The sequence below is a fragment of the Lithobates pipiens genome, unplaced genomic scaffold (assembly GCF_037356315.1).
Source record: "Lithobates pipiens isolate NorthernLeopardFrog02 unplaced genomic scaffold, aLitPip1_a1.2 Scaffold_19, whole genome shotgun sequence".
NCBI classification, from domain to species: Eukaryota; Metazoa; Chordata; class Amphibia; order Anura; family Ranidae; genus Lithobates; species Lithobates pipiens.
Genome location: NW_027507764.1, coordinates 241,298,925 through 241,318,544, shown reverse-complemented (window position 1 = coordinate 241,318,544; position 19,620 = coordinate 241,298,925). Strand labels below are relative to the sequence as shown.

The window sequence follows — 19,620 nt, the reverse complement described above, 5'->3', positions numbered from 1 at the left end:
TTATGGAGAAAAGACAGGCAAACTTAGAAGAAGCCTTTAGCACTAATAAAACTAACAGCAGCAAAACCGCAGATCTGGAAAGCCTATGGTGGGATATTATTACCTTCGAAACCTACCTGAAGGAAAATATTGTCCCCAGGAGGTTAAGATGGGACATACCCCAAAATGACGGTCTAGTGGACCAGGAGTCAAATGGCGAATGGTTCAAATTTAATGAAAAAGGTCTACAATTACATTTTTATTGCAAAGGAAAACTAAGATAATTGATCAAAATATTGCAGCAATAAGGGAGTAACTGGAAATATACAAAGACGGCTGAATTTAAAACACTTACAACACAGCTGAATAAAGATCTCATTTAAAAAGGATAGAGAAGTACAACAGAGAAAATGTATGTTGGGGACACAAACGATTTCCAAAATGACCAAGTTTTCAAATGGCAAAGCCAGCTTGGCAAAATGGATCCCATCTCAACATACTCCACACCAGAAAAAACTGTGAGGGTTCACCCTCCCCACAACATAAAAATGAACAACCTGGACAAAATGCATATAATAGAGGCCATCAAGATCCCAGAGATAGAAATGGAGCCATGACCCCAAGACAACAGACATATGATGAAAGATATGGAAATCGCCATCAATGCATTCCTCATCGGGCTGACAGGAGACCTCCGTATAATGACCAGACACCACAAAACTTGGAAAAAGCCTTATCATTGGAGGAATAACAGGAGGCCTCAAAATGAGAATAATTGGTACAAACTGCCAAACGATCAGAGGGAGTACAGAGGTCCACCAGAGGAATATAGGGATCATAGAAAACCAGCGTATGAATATAGGGATAACAGGGCACCACCATATGAACAATATGGACCACGTAGTAGAAGCCCAGTACATGATTATGGACATGGAGAAAGAAAAGTCCCACAACAAAGAAACTATCGACAGCATGATCAAAGTTCGATACCCACCTACAGTTATTATGCCCCACTAATGAATCAAGATGAGGAAGAAAGGTATGACAGACAATACCCCACACAATATGGTTGCTCTGATTACAACAGGTCTTTTTTGGGCCTAGGCAGGGAGAATCACCCACTGAGAAATCCAGACGAGACCAGAGGTACGAGAAGAAGTCAAAGAGAGGACGGCAATCAGGGAAGAGAGAACAAAAGGAATAAAAGGAGAGGTTATTTTTAACCTTCCTGGACATCCACTCACACATGAAGAGATAGGAGTGTTAGACAAAGGCTTGAAATATGCACCCAGTAAGAATCTGGACAAATTCCAGACATATATTAGCATTCAGAAATTTGTCAGAAATCTTAATATGCTATAAAAAAAAATACATGGCAGGAAACCCTTTCAAACGGAGACCCCTAAGATCTGGAGAGGATGGCATGTTGCACAGCACATCGAGAAACAAACCTGTTTCTAACCCCCACGTGAAAGATAATAAACGTATTGAGGTTTTTAAAAGAGTGGTTTTAGAGGAAATTAACCACTTGACCACTGGGCACTTAAACACCCTTAATAACCAGACCAATTTTCAGCTTTCGGTGCTCTCGCATTTTGAATGACAATTACTCAGTCATGCAACACTGGACCTATATGAAATTTTTGTCCTTTTTTTCACACAAATAGAGCTTTCTTTTGGTGGTATTTAATCACCGCTGGGTTTTTTATTTTTTGTGCTATAAAAGAAAAAATACCGAAAATTCTGTAAAAAAACGAATTTTTCTTTGTTTCTGTTAGAAAATTTAGCAGATTAGTAATTTTTTCTTCATAAATTTTGGCCAAAATTTATACTACTACATATCTTTGGTAAAAATAAGTACAAATTGGTGGATATTATTTGGTCTTTGTGAAAGTTATAGAGTCCACAAGCTATGGTGCCAATATCTGAAAATTGATCACACCTGAAGTACTGACGGCCTATTTCAATTCTTGAGACCCCAACATGCCAGAAAAGTACAAATACCCCCCAAATGACCCCTTTTTGGAAAGAAGACATTCCAAGGTATTTAGTAAGAGGCATGATGAGTTTTTTGAAGTTGTCATTTTTTCCCACAATTCTTTGCAAAATCAAGATTCTTTTTACTTTTTTTTTTTTTTTCACAAAATTGTCATATTATCAGGTTATTTCTCACACACAGCATATGCATACCACAAATTACACCCCAAAACACATTCTGCTATTACTCCCGAGTATGGTGATACCACATGTGTGAGACTTTTACACAGCGTGGCCACATACAGAGGCCCAACATGCATGGAGCGCCATCAGGTGTTCTGGAGCACCCAGGACAATTCTGACATTTCTCATCTACATGTAAAAATCATCATTTATTTGCTAGAAAATTACATAGAACTCCAAAACATTATATATGTTTTTTTAGCAAACACCCTGGAGAATACAATGGTGGTCTTTGCAACTTTTTATCTCGCACGGTATTTGCGCAGTAATTTTTCGAATGCTTTTTTTTGGAAAAAAAACTGTTTTGTGCTTAAAAAAAAAAAAAACACAGTAAAGTTAGCCCAATTTTTGCATAATGTGAAAGATGAAGTTACGCTGAGTAAATAGATACCTAATATGTCACTCTTCAAAATTGCACACGCTCGTGGAATGGCGGCAAACGTCGCTACTTAAAAATCCCCATAGGCGACGATTTACATTTTTTTTACTGGTTATATGTTTTGAGTTACAGAGGAGGTCTAGGGCTAGAATTATTTCTCTCGCTCTAACGTTCGCAGCGATACCTCACATGTGTGGTTTGAACACCGTTTTCATATGTGGGCGGGACTTACGCATGCGTTCGCTTCTGCATGCGAGCACATGGGGACAGGGGCGCTTTTAAAAAAACATTTTTTTTTATTGTTCATTTTACTTTATTTATTTTAGTTTGACATTTTTTTCCCCAAAAATAATTTTTTTGATCACTTTTATTCCTATTACAAGGAATGTAAACATCCCTTGTAATAGGAATATGGCATGACAGGTCCTCTTTACAGTGAGATATGGGGTCAATAAGACCCACATCTCACCTCTAAGCTGGGAAGCCTGAAAAAAAAAAAAGATTCTGGCTTTGATCGTATTAGCGATTCGGTAGAAGCACCGGAGGGCGGAGGGCGGCGGGAGATGTCTATGGCTGGGTATTGCAGGGTATCACCGACTATGGCTGGGTATCTCAGAGCATGGTGTTGCAGAGTACTGCGTTGCAGAGCATTGCAGGGTATTGGCGGGTGTTGCAGAGCATTGCAGAGTGTTGCAGGGTATCGGCGGGGGTTGCAGAGTGTTGCAGGGTATCGGCGGGGGTTGCAGAGCATTGCAGAGTGTTGCAGGGTATCGGCGGGGGTTGCAGAGCATTGCAGAGTGTTGCAGGGTATTGGCGGGTGTTGCAGAGTGTTGCAGGGTATTGCAGGGCGTTGCGGAGTGTTGCAGGGCATTGCGGAGTGTTGCAGGGCATTGCGGAGTGTTGCAGGGCATTGCGGAGTGTTGCAGGGCATTGCGGAGTGTTGCAGGGCATTGCAGAGTGTTGCAGGGCATTGCAGAGTGTTGCAGGGCATTGCAGAGTATTTGCAGGGCATTGCAGAGTATTTGCAGGGCATTGCAGAGTATTTGCAGGGAATTGCAGAGTATTTGCAGGGAATTGCAGAGTATTTGCAGGGAATTGCAGAGTAATGCAGAGTATTTGCAGGGAATTGCAGAGTAATGCAGAGTATTTGCAGGGAATTGCAGAGTAATGCAGAGTATTTGCAGGGAATTGCAGAGTAATGCAGAGTATTTGCAGGGAATTGCAGAGTAATGCAGAGTATTTGCAGGGAATTGCAGAGTAATGCAGAGTATTTGCAGGGAATTGAGGGGTTAATTTTCGGTGAGCAGCGATGTGGGCACTGCAGATGCAGCCCACATCGCTGCTGACACCGATCTCTTCCCCCTCCGCTGTACCGATCGGTACAGAGAGGGGAGGGAGGAACCGGCGTCATAACATGACGCCGGCTTGTTTACAAGTGATCACTCCGTCATTTGACGGAGCGATCACGTGGTAAACGGCCGCGATGAGCGGCCGTTTACCGTGATTCGTGATGTGCCGGGTCCACTGGACCCAGCGGTCACGGATGCTCTCGTGTGCGCGCCCCAGGGGGCGCGCGAGAGCAGAATTCTGGGAGGCCGTTAATTAACGGCCTCCTAGAGTTAAACAACCGCCCAGAAGCCGTTAATCGGGAATGGGCGGTTGTTAAGTGGTTAAGGATCTAAAGATAAGGAAGACCCGAACTACATAAAAAGGGCCATTCGTAAACTCCCAAAAAGGAAGGACCTTGTCATTTGTCCAGCGGACAAGGGAGGTGCAATTGTAGTCCTCTCAAAGGAACAATAACATAATAGTAGGGAGAGTATGCTTGAGGATGAAAACACTTATATTAAGCTATTGGGCAATCCCATGTTTAAGTGTAGGAGTGTACATGAACAAGCAGTGCACCTAGAATTAAAGAAAAACAAAAAAGCCAGATTTTTAATACCGGACTCATGTTGTATACCAATAATATATTCACTCCCTAAAATACATAAAGATAATATCAATCCACCACCGAGGCCAATAGTGAATGGAATTGATTCACTCACCTCTAGAATAGGCCAGTACATAGATCATTATCTGCAACCAGCTGTACAGAGCACAGAAGCATACCTAAGGGATATGAAACAGATGTTACAGATCGAGAGTATCCCTAAAGAAAATGGTTCATGGATAATGGCTACTGCAGATGTTTCATCTTTATATATGATAATACTACACCACCAAGCTTGTGAAGCTGTGAAATGGGGTTTGAGGAAACTTACTAAGCTACCATGTATACAGAGAAAGTTTTTAATAAAATGTCTAGATTTTTGTCTAAAGAACAGTTATATCTGTTATAATAAAAACTATTAACATCAACAGACTGGAGATGCGATGGGAGCCAAATTCGCTCCAAGTGTAGCAGGGCTATTTATGGCCCAGGTGGAGGAGGAAAACATTTTTAATAACAGACCTGGTGAACCAGTGCTCTAAAAAAGATATATTGATGACGGCCTTATCCTGTGGAAGGGAGATCCCAATCAACTTACTCTATTTTTCGAAAATCTCAATATAAACATTAATATAAATCTCCTCACGCATCACTGATCTACTAACAGACATATCAGCCTGGATGTCAAGCCACTTCCTCAAACTTAATCTATCTAAAACTGAGCTCTTAATATTTCCTCCCCCCACGTGCCCCTTCCCCTGACTTCTCTGTCAAGATTAATGGCACATCTATCAGTCCGTCCCCGCATGCCAGGGTGCTAGGGGTAACCTTAGACTCTGAATTGTCCTTTCAGGCCCACATCCAATCCCTGTCCAAATCATGCTGCCTTAGCCTCCGCAACATTTCCAGACTACGCCCCTTTTTAACTAATGACACCACCAAGTTTCTTATTCACTCACTGGTCATCTCTCGCCTCGACTGCAACTCCCTCCTTATTGGATTACCTTCACATAGACTATCCCCCCTTCAGTCCATAATGAATGCCGCTGCCAGACTCCTACACCTCAACAGCCATTCAGTGTCCTCCACCCCTCTCTGCCAATCCCTCCACTGGCTTCCACTCACCCAACGAATACAATTCAAAGTACTAACAATAATTTACAAAGCCATCCATAACTCTGCCCCCATCTAAATCATTAACCTAGTCCCAGAATACCAACCAAGACGCTCTCTTCGGTCATCCCAAGACCTCCTGCTCTCTAGCTCCCTTGTCACCTCGTCCCATGCTCGCCTCCAGGATTTCTCCAGAGCTTCTCCCATCCTTTGGAACTCCCTACCCCAATCTGTCTGACTGTCCCCTAATCTATTCATCTTTAGGAGATCCCTGAAAACCCTTCTCTTCAAAGAAGCCTATTCTGCGTCTAACACTGTTTTACTTCCTCCTCCAGCTCATCTCTCCACAGCTATTACCTTTTGTATCAATTGACTCTTCCTTTTTAGATTGTAAGCTTTAACGAGCAGGGCACTCTGATTCCTCTTGTACCAAATTGTAATGTAGCTGTAATGTCTGCCCTTATGTTGTAAAGCACTGCGCAAACTGTTGGCGCTATACCTGAATAATAATCTCAAACTGTCTTGGGACATCAATGAGAAGATGGCATTCCTAGACTTGGCAATCATACAAGATGAATCGACACTGAGGACACAAATGCATTTTAAAAACATACCGTATATACTCGAGTATAGGCCGACCCGAGTATAAGCCGAGGCCCCCAATTTACCCCCAAAAAACTGGGAAACCTATTGACTCGTGTATAAGCCGAGGGTGAGATATGCCTGTCCATCCTTGTGTGTGTGTGTCCATCCATCCATCCATCCCTGTGTGTGTGTGTGTCCATCCATCCCTGTGTGTGTGTGTGTCCATCCATCCATCCATCCCTGTGTGTGTGTGTGTCCATCCATCCATCCATCCCTGTGTGTGTGTGTGTGTCCATCCATCCATCCATCCCTGTGTGTGTGTGTGTCCATCCATCCATCCCTGTGTGTGTGTGTGTCCATCCATCCATCCATCCCTGTGTGTGTGTCCATCCATCCATCCCTGTGTGTGTGTGTGTCCATCCATGTGTGTGTGTGTGTGTGTGTGTGTGTGTGTGTGTGTGTGTGTGTGTGTGTGTGTGTGTGGCCTTGTGTGTCCAGCCTACCTGTGTCCCGAGCCTCCGTCCGGTCCCGAGCCTCCGTCCGGTCCCGTCCCGTCCCGAGTCTCCGTCCGGTCCTGTCCCGTCCCGAGTCTCCGTCCGGTCCTGTCCCGTCCCGAGTCTCCGTCCGGTCCTGTCCCGTCCCGAGACTCCGTCCGGTCCCGTCCCGTCCCGAGACTCCGTCCGGTCCCGTCCCGTCCCGAGCCGAGCCTCCGTCCGGTCCCGTCCCAGGATCACCGCTCTTCGTCGGCGCCCATTCCCCTGTTCAAATGCCGCGCCTCCCTGTCTGTGATAGGCGGAACACAATTTCCCAGCAGTCTGTGTTCCGCCTATCACGGACATCCTCTTATCCTCGTCCGTAGTATGAGGATGAGCGGATGTCCGTGATAGGCGGAACACAGACTGCTGGGAAATTGTGTTCCGCCTATCACAGACAGGGAGGCGCGGCTTTTGAAAGTTAGAATGGCCGCTGTCTGTCTGCTCGACACGCTGTTCGGGCAGACAGACGGCGATGACTCGAGTATAAGCCGAGGGGGGCACTTTCAGCCTCAAAAAAGAGGCTGAAAATCTCGGCTTATACTCGAGTATATACGGTAATAGGAACAGCTATCTCCCGATGGCTGTCACCACAAAAACTGGTCTTCAATGTCCCCAAAGGACAACTTATGCGGCTAAGACGCAATTGTATGAATATAGACACATTTCTGGAACAGGTAGAAAAGATGGGACAGAGATTCACCAGAAAAGGCTACGATCATCTGTTAAGGAGAAGATGGCAGAAGTGACGGGTATGAATCACAACAAACTAAAGACGAGCTTAAACAAGAGTCAACAATGGCAGTAGCGCCCATAATTTTTGACTATAGTGTACAGCACAAGAAGATAGAACGAATTATTAAACAACATTGGCATATACTTCTGGCAGATAAACTACATGACACCTTACCAACTAACCCTAGATTTATATATAAAAGGGCACCAACTATTCTGGATAAAGTTGTGAAAAGTGTACTAGATCCACCCAAGAAACTGTTTACTTTTTCATAGGAAAAGGTTTCTACCCTTGCAAAAGATGTTTTGCGTGTGTGAGAACCATACATCGAAATGAAAAGAAATTTGAGTTTACATCCACAAGCACGGGAGATACATATGAGGTCAAAGACTTAATTTGCTGCATTACGGAAGGAGCTGTGTGCCCTTGAATGCGGCTGCGGCCTACAATATATCAGACGCACTAGGAGACCCTTGAAGATCTGGATTAAAGAACATGTCCGGGGGCGTGACCAAGATGGCGATCTAGGAGGAAGCAAGATTTAGAGCTCTGCTGGATATCCTTCTTTTATCCTAACTCCTGACTGACTCTGGGCCTCAAATACTGGCTAGCTTGAAGCAGATGTCCTCCAGAACGAGACATAGGGGCAAGAGACTCCATTTTCCACCGGACGCTGAGGAATCCGGCTTGCAGGAAGACCCACGTGCGGCGGTTCCCTCGAGGCGTCTGTACCACATGGCCTCGCAGACTGAGATGGAGAGCCCGGCGGACGAGATGCAGATTGGCTTCCAGGAGGTGATGGCGGCAATCGCGACTTGTCAGGCTGCTCTGACCAACAAGATTCAGGAGGTGCAGCTGGATGTTGGTCTTATTAGGCAGGACCTGGACAAACTACGGTCTCGGGTGACGGAGGTCGAGCACAGGACTAGGCTGACGGAGGATTTGGTGGCGGAACACACGGCCTCCATCCGCTCCCTTCAGACCAGGGTGCGCGCCCTAGAATTATAAAGGGGACGACGGAGAGAACAGGAATAGGAGGAATAACCTCCGACTGGTGGGTCTGCCGAAGGGAGTGGAGGGGAAGAACCCGACGGTGTTTGTGGAGGAGTTATTGCGGTCCCTACTACCGGCTGCGCCATTTTCCCCTTACTTCACTGTGGAGCGCGCACACCGGGTACCACCTGTTCTGGGCCCACCCGGAGCTCATCCTCGGACACTGATTTTCTGGATGCTGAACTTCTGAGACAGGGATGAAGCTCTCCGTGCTGCCAGACGGGCGGGAGAGCTTAAGCACCACAATGTCAAGCTTTTTCCAGATTACCCCTTGGAGACGCAGAAATTGCGCCGTGCATTTGACCAAGTGAAGGCGGGCTTGCGGGCAAGAAATATTAAATATAGTGTCCTGTTTCCCACCAAGCTGAGGGTCCAGGATGGTGAGACGGTGCAATTTTTTACTTCACCTCGGGACGCTGCCACCTGGCTGGAGACCTTGCCTCCTCTGGGTTAATGGAACACTTTTTGCTTTCTGATTCTCTTTGCTCCCTTGTTTTATTTTATTTTTATTTTTGTTCCTTCTCCTGGGATAAATTGTCTTTCCTCCCTTAGTACTGGACTCGCAGATATTGCATTTTTGCTGTTGCTGGCGAAACCAGGAGGATGAAGCCGTTTGTTGCCCAGCACTGAGACAGGTACTGTGTATGGGTACGTTGCCCTGCTCGACTGGTGGATCTGTCCCTAACTTATTGCTCATGGGTGTGGGTGGTGTGTCTTTTGGGATGGTCGTCTGGCAGACTATGCGGGACATCCGGGGGAGCGGGGATGTACCCATCTCGGGCCTTTGGACATGGCCGTGTGCGGGCCTATGGAGAAACGGACGGTCACCATTTAAGGAATCGCCTCCTCTGCTCGGGACATATTTATGATTAACTGTTGGGGGCCATGTTGGGCTGTGATTAAAGTCCTGGACATTTGGAAGTAGACCTCACCCTGGTGTTTGGGGTTGTGCTGGCCTCCACGGTTGGATGCCTTTGGCTCCGGCGTGGGGGGCGCGTGGCTCTACCACAGCTATTGGGGGGGGAGGCGGGAGGTGTGTGTGCCATACTATGCAAATGAAATTATTTGTTAGTATGTTATAACGAAGTTGAGTGCCCCTGAGCATGCTCAGGTGATTTTTGCCACGCTAGCTAACCAGTATCTCTACTGTTTTGTGCGGTGGTGTCTCCTGCTGATAGCTGATGTCCCCTTGTTAGTCCTCTTGTTTAAGTTCACATTTTACTTTGCATTTCCAGGGTTAAAGTTTATATATTTGGGTAAGGGATCCAATGCATCGCCAGTTTTAGGGGGTGCGGGTTGGGGGGATTTCAGTTTCTGCAGATGCAGACAATGGGGTTTTGTTTTGTACTTTTCTTGTTTGGAGTCGCTTTTGTGCTTGGGGGTGTGTGCTGCCCCGTCATGGTATACATTTATACATGAGTAGTGATACGATGCTTCATCATGGTGCAATGTGGTGCGGTCTCTGGGGTCCTGTGGATGGGGGTGGGGGGTGGACAGGCTGGGATCTGGTGGCCTAGTTTTATGCAGCATGGCTAGTGTTTCCATTGTTTCTTGGAACGTGAGGGGGTTGAACTCTGCGATTTAGAGATCAGTGGTTTTTAAATATTTGCAGAGGTCTGCCCCCCACGTTTGCATACTCCAAGAGACGCATTTGTTGGGCCAAAGGATCCTTGGTCTTCGGAGGGCATGGGTTGGTATGCACTATCACTCTACATACTCGAGTTACGCTAGGGGCGGTCAGTATACTGATCCGGAGATCACTCCCTTCCCAGGTTTTGGATGTCTGTACTGACCCGGGGGGGGGCGATATGTGATCCTACATATGACTATTTGCGGAAGGTACCTGGTTCTGGTGGGCCTGTATCTTCTCCCCCCCCCCCGGCTGATTTGACAGTTCTCTGATATCATGCAGGTAGTGATGGGGTATCCTACACAAGAGGTCTTTCTATTTGGTGACTTTAACCTGGCCCCTAGGGAAGAACTTGATAGGCTGTATCCGGGATCTAGATCTTCTTCGGACCTGCAGAATTGGGCTACTACGTTTACATTGGCCGATGTCTGGTGGCATTACCACCCTCACGATCGTGAGTATACTTGCCACTCGGCTTCCCATAGAGCCCTCTCCCGAATCGATTTGGTTTATGCATCTTCAGGGGCGCTTGCGTGGACAAAGGAGGTCCGGCACTTGCCCAGGGGAATCTCTGATCATGCCCCGCTTTGCTTAGTAGTATCCCTAGATAGACCCCCCGGACTGAGACTGTGGCGCTTGTCAGACTTCTGGGCGACGGATGCCAGACTGAAGGGACCAATGACTGAGGCACTTTGTCAATATGGGGAGTTGGTCCCTATGCCGTGTGCTTGGGATGCATTTAAGTCTTGAACGAGAGGGGCCTACATTTCGCATATTTCTAATATACAGAGGGAGGCTGAGCGGTCACTGTGGGAGGAGGAGGCTGGGGGGCACGAGACGGCCTACATTTTAGACCCCCAGCGACTCCAACTACCTGACTTGGCAGAGAGCATTGCGGGAGCTTTCGTTGTTTAGTGTGGAGCAGACTAAAAAAATCTATGCTGCACTCTAGGCAACGGATAATTGAATATGGTGATAGAAATGGGCGGTTGCTTGGTTGGCAAAGGGGCAGGCTGGGTCCACACATGTAGCTCAGATTCGAGACGCTAGTGGGGAACTACTGTCCTCCCCCGAGGACATCAACTTACGGTTTCTTGACTTTTTCAGGGGGGGTCTATGCCTCTCGAGCTAGGTTTGATCCAGGGGAATTGTGGAACTATCTGCAGCAGATCCCCTTCCCTATGCTGTCTCATGCGGACAGGGATATGCTGGATGGAGAAATCACATTGGAGAAGGTACAGGCTGCGATTGGGGCCCTTCAGTCGGGCAAAACCCCTGGAATAGACGGACTACCCACAGAATTCTTTGTGCGAAATGTGGAGCTCCTTGCTCCTAAACTCACTTCCCTATTCTCGGGGCTTGTGGCAGCGGAGGCCCTCCCTGAGTCTATGGAGGAGGCAGTCATTGTCCTCATCCCCAAACCGGGTAAGGACCCCCAGGAGTGCTCCTCTTGCAGACCCATTTCTCTACTAAATGTAGACACCAAAATACTGGCAAAAATCTTAGCCACTCGGCTTACGTCAGTCATTTTGACGTTGATCCATGCCGATCAGGCCGGATTTATGCCAGGAAAAGGTACGGACATGAATATACGTCGTCTTTTTCTCAATCTGTCTATTAAACATGATAATAGTGGCTCTCGGGTGGTGGCGTCCCTCGACGCCGAAAAGGCATTTGACTCTGTGGAGTGGGGATACCTTTGGGAAGTGCTCCGGTGTGTTGGTTTTGGCCCGGGGTTCCTGCGCTGGTTGCAATTGCTATATCGGGCACCCAGGGCCAGGGTGCGCACCAACAACAGACTCTGGGACTCGTTCCCACTCCACAGAGGCACCCGCCAGGGATGACCCTTGTCCCCTGGTTTTTGCCCTGGCCATAGAGCCCTTGGCAATCGTGGTTAGGGAGTCCCCGGGAGTTCAGGGGTTGGTGGGCGGATTGGAAGAGATCTCGTTATATGCTGACGATGCTCTGCTCTGAGTGATGCTGGACCCTCGCTAGCAGCTGCTCTGCGGTTATTTGACCAATTTGGATCCCACTCCGGTATCCGTATTAATTGGTGTAAATCTAGCTTATTCCCCTTGGATGGCAGGGACTCCGGTGGACCAGACTCTGGCCCCTTGGAGTGGGTGTCCTCCTTTTAAATACTTGGGGGTGCTAGTGTCCAGAGACCCCGCCCAGTATCACCGACTCCCTTTACTCCACTTTGCTAAGGACCGGTCCTGGTCTGGGCTGCCGTTGAACCTTTTGGGTCGTGTCAACATCTTTAAGATGATGGTGCTGCCCAAACTCAACTATGTCTTCAGGAATAGTCCGGTGTGGGTCCCGGCCTCTTTTTTTTTTGTGAAATAGTTGCATTACCTCCTTTTTGTGGAATGGTGCAACTCCCCGCTTGGCTAAGGCCACGCTGCGCCTCCCTGCGCATCTAGGTGGGCTTGCCCTCCCTGATGTGCGAGTTTACTATTGGGCAGCAATGTTGGTTACGGCCTACTGGTGGCTTGAAGGGAGTCGTTCTAATGCTGCGGTGTGTGTGGAGGCAGCACGGGTGGGTTCGAGGCGGGAACTTCAGGATCTGGTGTACAGGGGGGTGAGGGCCTACTCGGATCTTCCAATCTCAATAAAGGCTACACTGAAGGTGTGGGTTGCGGCAAGGCGTAGGTTCTCGTGCAACGAACGGTGGTCTCCCACTCAGCCACTTTGGGGTAATCCCACCCTGCCTCATTTTTGTACGGTTCCTGACCCCCGGGTGTGGGGTAGGTATGGGATAACAACACTTAGAGACATAATGCCTACAGGTACATTGCTGTCATTTGCACAACTAGCTGGGAGGTACGGCCTCCCAGGGTGGATGTACTTTTGTTACATACAATTGCGCCACGCAGCTAGGGCTCAGTTTCCAGTTCCCCCCCCCCTGCTTCAGTTGGACCCAGTGGAGGACCTCCTGTCCGATAGTGACTTGCGGAAGCCCCTCTCGGCTTTGTACAATATCCTTCTGCCTAAGGATCTCCCCAGAATGGTTAAGCTGTGGGAGGAGTGGCGAAGCGACATCCCGACGCTCACTAGGGAGGATTGGGAAGACTGTTTAGATCATGGTCCCAGGGTAATGATGGCAGCTGGGCGACAGACTGATTCAGGTCAAGTTTCTCCATAGAGTATACTTTACTCCAGTCAGACTATCGAGAATGTACACTGACAGGGATCCGCACTGCCCCCGTTGTAGAAGGCATCTCGGCACGTTCTTCCATATGTTCTGGGAATGCCCAACACTGTCGACTTACTGGGAAGGGATCTTTTACTGGGAAGGGATCTTTGAACATCTGAATGTTTGCATGGATTTGTCGGTCCCCAGGTTACCGGAGTTTGCTTTATTGGGAATACAGGAAGATGCCCAGAGGCTGCACCATAGCAGGCTACTAATTTCTATACTCCTTTTCTATGCTAGGCGGGAGATCCTGCTAAGGTGGACATCCCCGGTTCCACCTAGGGTGTCTGCCTGGGAGGACAGAGTGAATGCTACGTTACCTCTATACAAGTTAACATATATAAGCAGGGGATGCCCTTGGAAGTTTGACAAAGTGTGGTCCCCCTGGTACTGCCCTTGGGTAGTGGATTAGGAGGGATCTGCTGCTCCTTTTCTCCTCCCCCCCACTTCTTTTTCCTCCCCCATCCGTCTTTCTTTCCTCCCTCCTCCCCTTCTCTCCCCCCCCCCCTTGCTCCCTCCTCCTCCTCCTCCCCCTCCCCTTTTCCTCTTCCCTGCTCTCTTCCCCCTTTTCTTTTCCCCTTCTTCTTTTTCCCCCCTTTCCTCCCTAATGGGCTGTATCGCTGCAAATGAAATCCTTTGACTCGCTCATGCATACGTTTATGGATATCGCACTGATCTTTGTACAATGCCAACTGTATACCTTGTATAGATTCTGTAATCTGTTGAAGTTTAATAAAGCACTCCTGATTATAAAAAAAAAAAAAAATGTCCAAAATATACTTAAGGGATACGATAAGCACAGTGTGTCAAAACACTTTTTGTTATGTCACAATAAGGACCCCACTGAGTTAAAATTATGCGGAATAGAACCTTATGTCAAACACTGGCGAGGTGGCCATAAGGTTAGGACCCTCAGTCAGCTGGGATCTAAATGGATCTTTACAATGGATACTTTCTCGCCCAGAGATTTAAATATTGAATTTGACCTCAACTGCTTTCTTAGAGACTTTTAGATTTTTATCATTTTTAACCCCCATATTCATCCACATACTTGTTTCCCAGGGTGCTATTCCATTCGTATCCTTAATTTCAATATTTTAGATGCACCCCTCTCTTCTCGTTTAGATACATGTATTTTATATACGTACACACACACTTTTTCTCAGAAACTTTTTTAAAAAATTCTAATTTATTTTTTTCAGGAATGTATTGTATTTTAATGATACTGACATTTGCACTATTTATCATAAATAAATTTTATGCATACTTCAGTGGTGATGTCTATTTCCACCTGTTTTTAAACATAATTAACATCAGATTTTTTTTTTACCTATATTTATGCACTAGCTTTGTCATGTGCAGCTCGTACATTTACTCCCCTTTTTTTTTCATCCTTTTGGCAGCTACCGCACACCACATAACTCAATGAATGAATAAACCAGTCAGTCAGTATGTGGTCGAGCGGAGTATGAGATAAATAAGTAATTGGCCATTCTGTATAACAATTGACAAACAAGAAAATGGCCATGCTCGTATACACACATAGTCTCTGGGGAAAATGGCCGTTATACCATCTTTTGCATTGAGCTACAAGAAAATGGCCACTCATTTATAGTTAATAATGGAGACTATTTAAACATATCTTTCTGTGCCTTCCCTTTTATCCCTATATATGTGATTACCTTACCTCATTGTCGCAATGTAAGATGCCACTTTTATTGTTTATTGGTGTGTATCTTTGCACAAAGAGGAGATGTGTACCTTTCTGGCATGTTTTTTGTGCAAAAAAGTGCTGCGGTTTACAACCACTTTAATTATATTTTTGTTGTTGGGATTGGATACATATAAAATATTTCATTTTTTGTAGAATTATTTTTATTTCTTATTCTATTTAGATATTTTGTACAGCGCTGTGGAATACCTCAAGGTTTCATGTTGTCAGCATTACTTTGTAGCTTATGCTATGGTGATCTGGAAAACAAAGTATTTAATGGAGTACAAGAAAATGGGTAAGCAGAATTTACTTTACTATGAAAATAATCATTTAAGAAAATAACTGCATCATTGTTTTACTCTTTTACTTCCTCTGAGATTCCTGGAATGCTGTATATATATTATAAATCTACTGTATATACAATGTTGTCAAATGCTAGTTCATATTAAAGCTTAACTCATCTGTCCTATTCTATCTGTCAAGGACAACTCCATCAGCCTCTATGTAGAACTGAAATTGCCATGGCAACAAACGCAAAAATTACCAGCTATGATAAAATCCATTTGAAAGCCTGAAAGATTGTTTGAGAGCTGACTTGAGCACACAGGCAACGGTGGCAGTTCTCACTAGGAGCATGCCTTGAATGTACAATTTATTGAACCTTTTTTTAACTTTATTTTTGGAAACTTCAAGTGGTTCTAAAGGCAAAAGTTTTTTTTTTTTTATCTTGATGCATTCTATGTGCAGCAGCCCCACCCCCCCCCCAATACTTACCTGAGCCCCCTTTTGATCCAGTGATGTTGCACGAGAGACTCAGCTGCCTCTCCTATCTCATTGGCTACGGCAGCTGTGAAGCGCCATTGGCTCCCACTGCTGTCAAAGTGAGCCAATGAGGGGAGAGAGGGAGCCGGGCGACAGCTTTGTGTCTGAATGGACAAAGGGAGCTGCGACTTGGCTCGGGTGCCCCCATAGCAAGCTGCTTGCTGTGGGTGCACTCAACAGGACGGAGGGGCCAGGAGAGCCAAAGAGGGACCAGAGAAAAGGAGGATCTAGGCTGCTCTGTGCAAAACCACTGCACAGAGCAGGTAAGTATAGCATGTTTGTTATTTTTAACAAAAAAATAGACCTTAGTATCACTTTAAATCAGTGGGCTTAGTTTCCTTAACCTAGAAAAGTTTTCTTTTTTTTTCTTAAGTAATGGGTACTTTTTATTTACGCATTATGTATGCTAGCTCTGCTTTGCTACTTGGAGAGCACTAGCTCTGACTGAGCAGAGAGATTATTGGAATACTGTACTGCAACATTTTCTATTTTGGTGTGCTTGGTTGGAATATAGGTGCACTTTGAGTGTAGCAGATCCTCAAATGGTTAAGGTAAACATTTGACATTAAAACTACATATTTTCACTAGTTTCCCTAGTACCTGGACATGAATACCCCATCAGGAGCCAACTGTAATTGTATTCATCATTTTATGATCCATCACCCAAAATTAACTAAGCACTGGATAAAAAAAATGCATAACCAGGGTAATCCTAAAGCGATATTAATCCCAAAACCAAAAATGTATTATATTGCAATTTACCAATCATTAGATGGTAGTAGAGGCTGCATCAGTTTTTTTCTTCTTTGGTTTTGTTCCCTCTGTTTTTACTTTGTGATATAACCAGTAACACACCTCCTGTATTAGTGGGACACTCTGGAGGAATCGCCACAGGGGGCACAGTAGACAGCAACATTGTTAGTCGGGGAGGGTAGTGTTAAATGCTTTAGCAGATTTAGAAACCTTAACAAATTGAAGCCAAACTCCAACTTTAATACCCCAGGCCAGCTACCTTATGCCTCCCACCCATTGTCCTGTCTATCTCAAAAGCACAGCATACATAATAACTATTTAAAGGCTCAGTTTACCTTTTGTAAAAATACTGTAATGCAAGTAAACATGTCCAAAGAAATGTTAATAAAGAATTTGTTATAATGCCTTTGGGGTCTCAAAACACTACCCTTTCATTAGAGCTACACAACATATATGAAAATAGTTGGGGAATTCTTCATTACAGTATCTCAATAATTCATATTGAAATTCATCAGTTTCATTAAAAGCACAATTAAGTTATTGGTAATCAAAATATATTGTAAAAACTATTGGTCTATGATATTCATAAAAGTAAAAATATGTAAATTGCACAATAGCAGCAAATTCAGCCTCATTAAAAAGGACTGGATCATTTTAACAAGCAAATGAAATTAAACAAACTTATGACCCAAAATTATCTTAGAAATGACTGAAAATAAATTGAAAATGGATTAAAATGGATTGAAAAAAAAAAAGAAACTTGATCAAATTAGTATTAACTTCATTATATTATATCTTACTTTGGGACAACACTGTAGAAATGACACTTTGCTGCAATGTAAAGAAGTGAATGTATAGCTTGTTTAACAGTGAACTGCCAGCCCTGGGGAGCTACAGTTCATTGAAGGAACCTTGAATGCCAACATGTACTGTGACATACTGAAGCAGAGCATGATCCCCTGCTTTCAGAGACTGGGCCACAGGGCAGTATTCCAACATAATCCCAAATACACGGCCAAGATGACCACTGCTTTGCTAAAGAAACTGAGGGTAAAGGTGATGGACTGGCCAAGGATGTCTCCAGACCTAAACCCTATTGAACAACTGTGGGGCATCCTCAAACAGCCCAAGGTCTCTAACATCCACAAGCTCCGTGATGTCGTCATGGAGGAGGCGAAGAGGACTCCAGTGGCAACCTGTGAGGCTCTCACCGCAACACGCAGCCACACGCAGCGAGTGTGCGACCACCCACTATCGCCCTTAAAAGTGCTGAAGTACACCTATGGCGATTCGCGGGATCGTGCCGACCGGCTGCAGTATAATGACCGCGGCTGGCTCATTCAGACCATCAGGCATCAAATTTGTTATTATATTTATTTTTGGATAAATAAACTTAAGTCAGCGCTAAAACAATAATCATAAATAGAAGGCTGCTAGGAATAGGTAAGCATACAAAAAAAAAAACGAACTAGAACAGTAATAAAGGTGCAGCACCTTGAATTGATTAAAAAGTCCTTTAACTCCAGAAATGTCCATGCTGTGAAACTCCTGAAATGTCCATGCCATGTTTCCGCTATCCAAAAAAGGACACCGCATGTAACTGAGGGTAAGACCGCACTCACCAGTTCACTAGCTGCCAATACAGCAAATTGCACTTTGGGAATTAACAATCTCCGCTTCCACTCTATGGATATCCAGCTCCAACTATCCACCTGAGGTCTTTTGACTGTAGCAGCAGCAGCCCACCACTGGGGGAGATTTGAAAAAGCCCACAATGCCACTAGATGGAAAAGTGCTTGCACAAGGAGCCAAATACACAAACGGGCCATTAACTTTGTTAAATTTATAGCAGTGTACCCCAAGAAATACACTTATGAATTGTAAATGGCCAGTGTCGAGCTTGACTTTTACAGTAAAAATCAAGATTTAATAAGAAAGCACTAGCTAAAAGTATTACTTATGTTTTTTTTTAACCAGGTGGTTGCAGTACTCATTTGATGCATGGTTGCTTTGAAGTCGCTGTGGTGTATATTTCTTTAGGAGAACATTGAACCTCTGCTAGTTTGGACTTGATCTATGGACTGAGTGTTTGGGAACAGTAGCTGCTGGTGATCTTATGGTTTTATTTGAAGAGAGGCCCTCTAGTGGCCAATATTAGGTTGCTGCCTGAGCCTTGTCTTCTTATGCGTATTTATATTTAACTTGAGGGCACGTCTTGGCCCAGCAGCTATATATCTTGTCGAACGCTACTCCCCAGATTTTGGGGCTGTACAGGCACCATCCACTTGTCCTCTAAATTCTATCTAAGGGTGATACACCTCCTCCAGAGTGCGGGCCTCCTTTCTAGGCTGGCCTGACTTAGACTATAGCTATGTTCTATAGTCACCTGGTTCTGAGGAAGCCATCGGCGAAAACGCATCAACCAGTATCTGATTTTGTCTACAAAAGTATATTAGAAAATACGTTTTTTTTTATTATTTTTTTTTTATGAATTTTATATTAAATGTATAGTGTGGACTTTGTATCAATAAAATTAAAAATGTATTACAAATTGTTATATCTTGTTTAGGTACCGGTATAGTCCGTTCTCTCATTCTTCCCCCTTTGCTTATTTTTTTTTTTAACCAGTTGCCGACCGCCGCCACGGCAATATACGACGGCAGAATGGTGCCTGCGGTGGTCAGATTCGTTAGAGGACCGATCAGTCCTCAGGGTCAGATCAATGATTTATGGTCTTGACCGGCTGATCAGTCCTAACGAAATAAATCCTTCCCCTGTCTGTGTAACTGTAAACACAGGCAGGAGGAAGTGATGTCATCTCTCCTCATGGAGTCTTTTCAATTCCAGTGAGAGTTGAGAAGATTTCTTATAGCGAGTTGCACAACACTACACTAACACCAATACACGTAGGTACACTTGCCACCCCCAATCGCCTTCACTCCCTGTCACTGTCACAATTGCATTTTTCAGATTT

General features: G+C 45.2%; 1 protein-coding gene across 3 annotated transcripts in view; it reads left to right on the top strand.

Annotated features, from left to right (window-relative positions):
* The window catches only part of TERT (telomerase reverse transcriptase), a 381,041-nt gene that overhangs the window by 244,059 nt on the left and 117,362 nt on the right, over positions 1 to 19,620 (top strand). For all 3 annotated transcript variants that reach the window (XM_077491847.1, XM_077491845.1, XM_077491846.1), the window contains exon 9: positions 15,253 to 15,366. In XM_077491847.1, the coding sequence (XP_077347973.1) occupies positions 15,253 to 15,366 (114 nt within the window). The remainder of the gene's footprint in view (positions 1 to 15,252; positions 15,367 to 19,620) is intronic.